The sequence below is a fragment of the Corvus brachyrhynchos genome, unplaced genomic scaffold (genome assembly GCF_000691975.1).
Source record: "Corvus brachyrhynchos isolate BGI_N302 unplaced genomic scaffold, ASM69197v1 scaffold692, whole genome shotgun sequence".
Classification (NCBI taxonomy): domain Eukaryota; kingdom Metazoa; phylum Chordata; class Aves; order Passeriformes; family Corvidae; genus Corvus; species Corvus brachyrhynchos.
Genome location: NW_008236762.1, coordinates 184,907 through 193,200, shown reverse-complemented (window position 1 = coordinate 193,200; position 8,294 = coordinate 184,907). Strand labels below are relative to the sequence as shown.

Below are 8,294 nucleotides of genomic sequence, written 5' to 3'. Positions count from 1 at the left end.
CAGCAGCACCGAAAGGCTCCGGCAGCTCCGCCCGGAATCCGTCAGCGATTCCACCCGAGGCAGAATCCAATGGGGACAAAAGGGAGGAATTTGGCACTGAAATTCCATCCCATGCTGTTGGTCGTGCTGGAAACTGGGCTATTTTTGGGAAGTGGGGATGTTCAGTGGGAATAAAGAACCGGCAGCACGGAACAGGTTCAAAGGGAGCCTGGACAAAGGCATGGAAAATCTGCCTTTTCCAAGCTTTTGTGTGGCCTGAAATCCCGGAGTCGAGGCCAGCAGGGGGAATTCGGGAGGATGATCCCATCCTTGCCCTTTTCCCCATGGGAATCTGGGATCCTGAACGAGATGGAGCCATGGAATATTCCGGGAGCAGCAGGAAGATCCCAAAAAACCCAGTCCTGCCTTTCTGGAAATTTCTGGGAATGGCCGGGAGGTGACACAGGGATATTTGGGAAGCTCTGAGCTCCATCCCCAGGTCCGGAATGTCCCAGGACACGGAACAGGAGAGCTCATCCTGGGAATGTGGTGTCTGGCTGAGCTGGGGCAGGAAATCCAGTGGGAAAGCGGGATCTTCCCTCTGGAATGTCCTGGCGTGGCTGCTGGATCGGGGGTGACACTGGGACACCCAGTCCATGGATCCAGCCCTTGGATCCATCTCTCCTCCATTTTTCCCTAAATGAGGAGGGCACCCTATGGAAAAGCCACATCCAAGGAATTGCCTCAAGTAGGGAATGCCATGGGATAACCACATCCAAGGAATTGTGAAGGTCAGGGAGTGCCATGGGAAGCCACATCCAAGGAATTGCCTAAAATAGGGAATACTATGGGATAACCACATCCAAGGAATTGCCTAAAATAGGGAATACTATGGGATAACCACATCCAAGGAATTGCCAAGTGGAAAGGACACTGGGAATCCACATCCAAGGAATTGCCAAAGGTAGGGAATACTATGGAAACCGCATCCAAGGGCAGGGAATGCAACGGAAAACCTCATCCAAGGAACGGCCAAAGACAGGGAATGCTATGGAAAACCGCACCCAAGGAACGGCCAAGTGGAAGGGACGCTATGGCAAACCGCATCCCAGGAATTCCATGTTCATTCCCACCCAGCATTCCAGGCCTGGAGCAGCTCCCCATGGAAGCAGCTGAGGCACAGCCATGGGATCATTCCCTCGGTTTTCCAGCCGTTCCGGGGAGGAGTGGCTGAGTCACCTCGTGTGTCACCTCGGCAGCTGCTCCGCTCCCAGATCCCTGGAGCTGCTCCCTGGATCTGGGCAGGATTCTCTGGAAAAGGGAGCTCCGAGCTAGCACGGAATGGGGGAGGCACCGCTGGAGGTGACTTTGTCCAACTCCCGGGAATGTTCCTCAGGGATGCGTCCGGCTGGGTTGGGAATATCTCCAGGGAAGGAGACCCCACAGCATCCACAGTATGAAGTTCTTCCCATGGAAAAATCATGGAATGCTCTGGGTGGGAAGGGACCTCAAATCCCATCCCAATCCCACCCCATTCCACGGCAGGGACACCTTCCACGATCCCAATGTCCAGCCTGGCCTTGGCCACTGCCAGGGATCCAGGGGCAGCCCCAGCTGCTCTGGGCACCCTGCAGCCCCCGCCCCCCCCCCCAGCCAGCAATTCCCAATTGCCAATCTCCCATCCAGCCCTGCCCTCTGGCACTGGGAAGCCATTCCCTGGCTCCTGGCCCTCCAGGCCTTGGCCCCAGTCCCTCTGCAGCTCTCCTGGAGCTCCTGAAGGTCCTGGAAGGTCACAGTTGGGTCATCCCAGATTTTTCCCTTCTCCAGGCTGGACAATCCCAATTTTCCCAGCCTTGGATCATCCTGGTTCCTCCTCTGGACTCGCTCCAACAATTCCCTGTCCAGCCCCTTCCTCATCTTCCCATCCCTCCAGGATCTGCTCCAGGAGCTCCACGTCCCTCTTGTCCCAAGGATCCCAAACCTGGATCCAGCATTCCCGGTGAGCAGAGGGGCAGAATCCCTCCCTGTCCTGCTGGGAATGCTCTTCCCAATCCATCCCAGGATCCCAAACATGGATCCAGCACTCCCTGTCCTGCTGGGAATGCTCTTCCCAATCCATCCCAGGATCCCACCGGCCACAGGGACAAAGTTTTCCACCAGATCCTTCTCCGCAGAGCCGCTCCCAGTGGATCCTTTGGAATTCCAGTGGAATTGGTGTGTGCAGGGAAGGTTTTTCCCGAATTCCGGGACTGTTGTTGTCTCCTCCTGCCCAAATCCTTCCACGATCCCGGCTGCCGTGGCCAAATTCCTACAGAACCTCGGGAAAGGAAGAAATTCCTCCCAGGAATTCCAATGAAGCCTCTCCCCAAGCAGGGAAAAGCAGGATCTGTTTATTCCCAGCACGGATGCACCGGAGCTGAGCTTTGTTTACTTTTTATGGAATTCTGGGATCTCCCTGGGAATCTCCAAAGGGAAAGAAAAGCCTCCTGGAATGCTGGGGGCTGGATCAGGTGTGGAATTTAGGGATTGGGCTCCATCCCCACAGCAGCTGGAGCCTGGAGACGCTGGAATTCCCAAGGGAACGCGTCCTCCTGAGAGATTCCCAAAGGATCCCAAAAGATCCCTAAAAGGGAGCAGCTATGGAACATCCGGCTCCGGGATGGAATTCCCAGAGCAGCTGTGGCCGCCCCTGGATCCCTGGAAGTGTCCAAGGCCAGGTTGGAGACATCTGGGATGGGGATGGGAATGGGATGGGATTAAGGTCTCCAAACCATTCCAGGATTCCTACCCCAACCATTCCAGGATTCCATGATTCACCCCTGCATCTCGATCCCTGTGTCCCAGGAAGGCACAGGGTGTCCAAACCTTCTGCTTCCCGGTGAGCCTGGAATTTTGGGAGCTGCTCCAGGCTCTCAGGAGGGATGGGAGAAGCGGGAATATCCTCTGGGAAAAGACCTCTCTGTCCCAGATCTCCTCACATTCCCAGGAATTTTCAACCCCAAATAACCAAACCAACTCATCCCTGTGGTGTTTTCCATGGAATTTGGGCTCTCTGCTCCCCTCGAACTCCACCCGGAGCAGTGGGAGACTCCCGCGCTTCCCATGGGACATCGCCGGGATCAAATTCCGGAGCTCGGGAATAAAGAGCTGGAATCCAAACGGAGCCACCAGTAAGGACCAGTAAGGACCAACTCCCAGCAGCTGGAATGACTCCCCTGGAATGGGAATGACGCTCCCGGTGTAGCCTGGCAACCCCCGGTGCCATTCCCATGGAATTAATCTCCAAGGAAAACACAAAGCCTCTCCATGAAAGCTCCCGGGCCCGTTGCCATAACAGCCCAAATCCCTGGATAACCTCATTCCGCGCATTCATCAGCGATGGATAACGAGGGGCCCCATCCCGAGCCCATCCCGCTGCTCCCGGCGCTGCTTCCCAATCCCGGGATGGGGAGCAGATCCCACAAACAGCCCCGGGCTGGGAGGGTGCAGATCCAGGAGTGGGAAGTGGGAGGGAATCCGCATCCTGTGGTTATCCGGGGGTGGGAATTTCTGTCCTGCTGCGTCCAGGGCTGGGAATCTCTTCCTGCGGTATCCAGGGATGGGAATGTCCATCCTCTGGCACCTGGGATGGGAATCTCCAGCTTTTGGGTGTCCAGGGTTGGGAATGTCCATCCTCTGGAGCCCAGGGATGGGAATCTCCATTCCCAGGGATGGGAATCTCCAATTTTTGGTATCCAGGGATGGGAATGTCCATCCTCTGGAGCCCAGGGATGGGAATCTCCATGTTTTCAGTATCCAGGGTTGGGAATCTCCATCCTCGGGAGCCCTGGGCTGGGAATCTCTTCCTGCGGTATCCAGGGATGGGAATCTCCAGCTTTTGGGTGTCCAAGGTTGGGAATGTCCATCCTCTGGAGCGCAGGGATGGGAATCTCCATCTTTTGGGTATCCAGGCATGGGAATCTCCATCCTCTGGCACCTGAGATCCACCCAGGATTCCCAGAGCAGCTGTGGCTGCCTCAGGACCCCGGGAAGTGCCCAAGGCCAGGCTGGAGCACCCTGGGATAGTGGGAGCTGTCCCTGCCCATGGAATGAGGCTGGAATTAGGGAATCTTCAAGGTCCCTTCCCACCCAAACCATTCCAGGATCCCATCCCGGATGGCGCTTTAACACCAGGACGCTTCCCAGCCCTCCCCACATTCCCGATGGTCCTGGAGGGGTCACGAATCCCTCCCATCCCTCCCAAACCAGCGGCTCCCCCCTCTGGAATTCTCTCCGGGAGCCATGGCAGCTCCGCAGCCTCCGGAGTGTTTTTAACTCCCGCTGCCGGAGCAGATGGCGCTGGCAGAAATCTTGGAAGTCTGACAAGGATCATCTTCCCTCCCCTTCCCCCCACTCCTTCCCGTTTTCCTCCAAATATTCCTCCCATCCCACTTCTTTTCCAGCCAGGCGGGGGTTAACCACCTTTATCCCGGGATTTTTTCCCCCCCCCGCCGCCGCCCCATCCCTGCACACGGAATCTTTTTGATCTTTTCTCCCCGGGAATCTGCAGCCGGCACACGCAAATGCCAGGGAGCGTTTCTTCCCAAAAAAACCCCATCCGAGTGCTGCTTTTCCATCTCCTTCCTCGCCCGTGCAGGGATTTTTCGCATGGAATCAAGTGACTGCGCAGCTCCCGGCCGTGGGTGTGGAATGACAGCTCAAGGACTTCTAATTCCAACCCCATTCCCACCCAATTCCTCCCTCTCCGCCTCTTTGCCATCCCCGTTTTCCTGGAATTCCACGGGAATGGCTTCTTCCAGGAGCTGCTTTGGGTCCCCTCTGTCCCAGGGCTTGTCCCAGGGTGGGGATGGATCTGCAGCTCCAGGATGGGATTTTTTCCCTGGATTTTTTTTGTCGGAAGCTGCAGCCAGTCCTGCTCGGAGCAGGGAATCTCCCACTGGGATTGGAGCTCTCCTGATGAAGACTCAAGGAATGGTTCTAATCCCTTTTTTCCAGAGGTGGGATTTGGCTGCACAGGCTGGGAATTTCTGGGAAGGTCAGGGATAACCTGGATGTACTGGGAATTCTCATGGGGGTACGAGCACTGAATTCCCAAATTATTGAGGTTGGGAAAGAATTCCAAGGTCACCGAGTCCAAGCTGGGCCTGATCCCAGCCCTGAGAGCCACATCCCAGAATTCCTTGGACACCTCCAGGGATGGCGACTCCAAACCTCCCCGGGCGGTTCCAAGGCCTGAGCGCCCTTTCCATGGGGAAATTCCCAGATCTGCCCCTGCCCCTCCCCCGGCGCAGCCCGAGGCCGTTCCCTCTTTTCCCGGCCTCATTCCCACAGCAGATCCCGATCCCCGCTGCCTCCGGGCAGGAGCTGTGCAGAGCCACGAGGCCGTTCCCGATCCCTGCCCGGCTCCCAGCAAAGCTCCCGCGGCCCCGATCCCGGGCCAGATCCCGCTTTTCCCGGCCTCTCCCTGCACGGATCCCTGGCAGCCCCTGCCCAGCCCGGGGGGGCTCGCGGGCCCTTCCCGAGGCACTGCCGGCATTCCGTGGGCAAGGATTCCCGAATTCCAGGAGCCCGGGCTGCTTTGGCTGGGAAGGACCTCAAGTCCCATCCAATTCCAACCTCTGGACACCTCCCACTGTGCCAGGCTGCTCCAGCCCCAATGTCCAGCCTGGCCTTGGCCACTGCCAGGGATCCAGGGGCAGCCCCAGCTGCTCTGGGCACCCTGGGCCAGGGCCTGCCCACCCTCCCAGCCAGCAATTCCCAATTGCCAATCTCCCATCCAGCCCTGCCCTCTGGCACTGGGAAGCCATTCCCTGGCTCCTGGCCCTCCAGGCCTTGGCCCCAGTCCCTCTGCAGCTCTCCTGGAGCCCCTTCAGGCCCTGCAAGGGGCTCTCAGCTCTCCCTGGAGCCTTCCCTTCTCCAGGGGAACATTCCCAGCTCTCCCAGCCTGGCTCCAGCCCTTGGACAATTCCATGAACGCATTCCCAGAGTCCCAGGTCCCTTTCCACACCATTCCCGGCTCTTTGTGGCTGCTCCAGCCCTTGGACAGCTCCTTTTCCAAAGCTTTTTCCCCAACAGTTTCACCCAGGAGCCCCACACGTGCTTTGGGAATCCCCTGGATTCTCCTCATTCCAACGCCACTTCCAAGACCAAAATATGGGATAAACCTGGATAAAAGTCCCGGTTCCCCTCTGGCCACCGCAGGTTTGCGACGCCGGGATGGGATTTCTCCATGTCCACACATGGATCCATCCTCCACATCCCACACCATTTATCCTGTTTTATCCCAGCTCCTCCAGAGCCTTGGGAACGTCTTTCCCATGGAATTCCGGCAGAGGAGCAGCTGCACCAACGCAATCCCTGAAACCCCCGATTTTCCTTTATTTTTTAGGATCAAGGACCCCCCCCACCGCCAGGTTTGGGTTTGGTGGCACCGAAACCCTTCTGAGACGGGGCCAAGAACTTCCCACAGCTGAGTTTGGGTCTGGTGGCACCAGAAACCTTTGGGAGAAGGTCAAGGACCCACCACAGGGGGTTTTAGGGTTTGGGAGCACCAAAAACCTTCTGGGACAGGGTCAAGGATCCCCCACAGCTGATTTTGGGATTGGTGGCACCAGAAACATTTTGGGACAAGGTCAAGGACCCACCAGAGATGGATTTTGGGATTGGTGGCACCAGGAACCTTCGGGAGAAGGTCAAGGACACCTCACAGCAGCTTTTGGGCTTGGTGACACCATAAACCTTCGGGAGAAGGTCAGGGACGCACCACAGATGGATTTGGGGTTGGTGGCACCGTGAATCTTTGGGAACAGAACCAAGGACCCACCACGGCTGATTCTGGGGTTCGGTGGCACCATGAACCTTCTGGGACAGAATCAAGGACCTCCAACTGCAGCTTTTTGGCTTTGTGGCACCAGAAACCTTTGGGACGAGGTCAAGGACCCACCAGAGATGGTTTTAGGTTTGGTGGCACCACAAATCTTTAGGAACAAAATCCAGGACATCCCACAGCCAGGCTTGGATTTGGTGGTACCATAAATCTTTAGGGACAGAACCAAGGACCCACCACAGCCAGGTTTGGGGTTGGTGGCACCAAAAACCTTCTGGAATGGGGACGAGGACTTCCCACAGCTGAGTTTGGCTTTGGTGGCACCATAAATCCTTAGGAACAAGGTCCAGGACCCACCGGAGACATTTTTTGGGCTTGGTGACACCATAAACCTTCGGGAGAAGGTCAAGGATGCACCACAGATGGATTTGGGGCTGGTGGCACCAAAAACCTTCTGGGACAGAGTCAAGGAGCAACCACAGCTGATTTTGGGTTTGGAGACTCCGTAAATATTTTGGGATAAGCTCAAGGACCCACCAGAGATGGTTTTGGGTTTGGTGGCACCATAAATCTCTAGGGACATCGGTAAGGATCCACCACAGCCGGTTCTGGATTTGGAGACTCCATAAAGATTTCGGGATAAGCTCAAGGATCCCCCACATCCAGGTGCCTCCTCCAGACCTTGTCCCGCTCCTCCTAAGCCCCAACTCCGGCCTTCCCAGTTCCAGAGGTGCCATTCCCGCTGGGAATGCCCAGTGCCAACCCTGGGAGTGGCAGAGCCCCCCCTTGCCCTTGGCAGAGCCGATCTGGGAATTCCTGGAATTCTCTCCCGAAATCCTCTCCTGGAATTTTCCAGTCCCACCTTCTGCTCCGAGCAGGACCAGGCATCCCTCCAAGCCGGAATTCCATGGAACATCCCAAACTCCCAGAGCTGGAGCGAGCACCCAGGAAGGGCTGAGCCTCTCCCGTCCACTCCACATCCCACAGGGACCCTCCCTCCTCATTCCCAAGGGATTCTCCCGGGCTTTTTCCTCACCTACAGACTTGGTCCGTGGAATTCCCTTCCGCAGGGACACGTGGGGCTTCTCCGTTCCCGCCAGGACCCCGGAATGCGCCGCCATTCCCTGGCGCTCAAACAGGGACTGGAAGGGAAAAACAGGGAATTCCCAGTCCGGATTTGGCCGGAAGGACCCGGCACTTCCCACCCGAACTTCCAACCTCAGGAAAACCGGGAGCTCTTCCCACTGGGATGGACCCTCCTCGCCTCCACCTTCCTGCTGCCCCATCCAGCGGAATTCCAAACCTTGGGATAATTCCCTCGCTCCCATCCCGTCTCCCTGTCTGCTCCAGGCGGGAATCTGCTGAGGATGATTCCGGGAGCTCCTGTCCCACTTTTCCCGGAGCTGTTTCCCACCCGCAGCATTCCTGGCCCAATCCCGAGCCCCCGCCTCCTCCTCCTCCCCTCTCTCCTGCCCGCCTGCCTTCCCCG

The 8,294-nt window shown here is 57.3% G+C and overlaps 1 protein-coding gene across 1 annotated transcript in view; it reads right to left on the bottom strand.

Moving 5' to 3' along the window:
• Window positions 1–8,294, bottom strand: part of LOC103625269 (SH3 and multiple ankyrin repeat domains protein 3) — a gene marked incomplete at both ends in the record, with an annotated part of 100,186 nt that overhangs the window by 20,200 nt on the left and 71,692 nt on the right. The window contains one exon of the mRNA XM_017727124.1: window positions 7,842–7,947. Within this exon, the coding sequence (XP_017582613.1) occupies window positions 7,842–7,947 (106 nt within the window). The remainder of the gene's footprint in view (window positions 1–7,841; window positions 7,948–8,294) is intronic.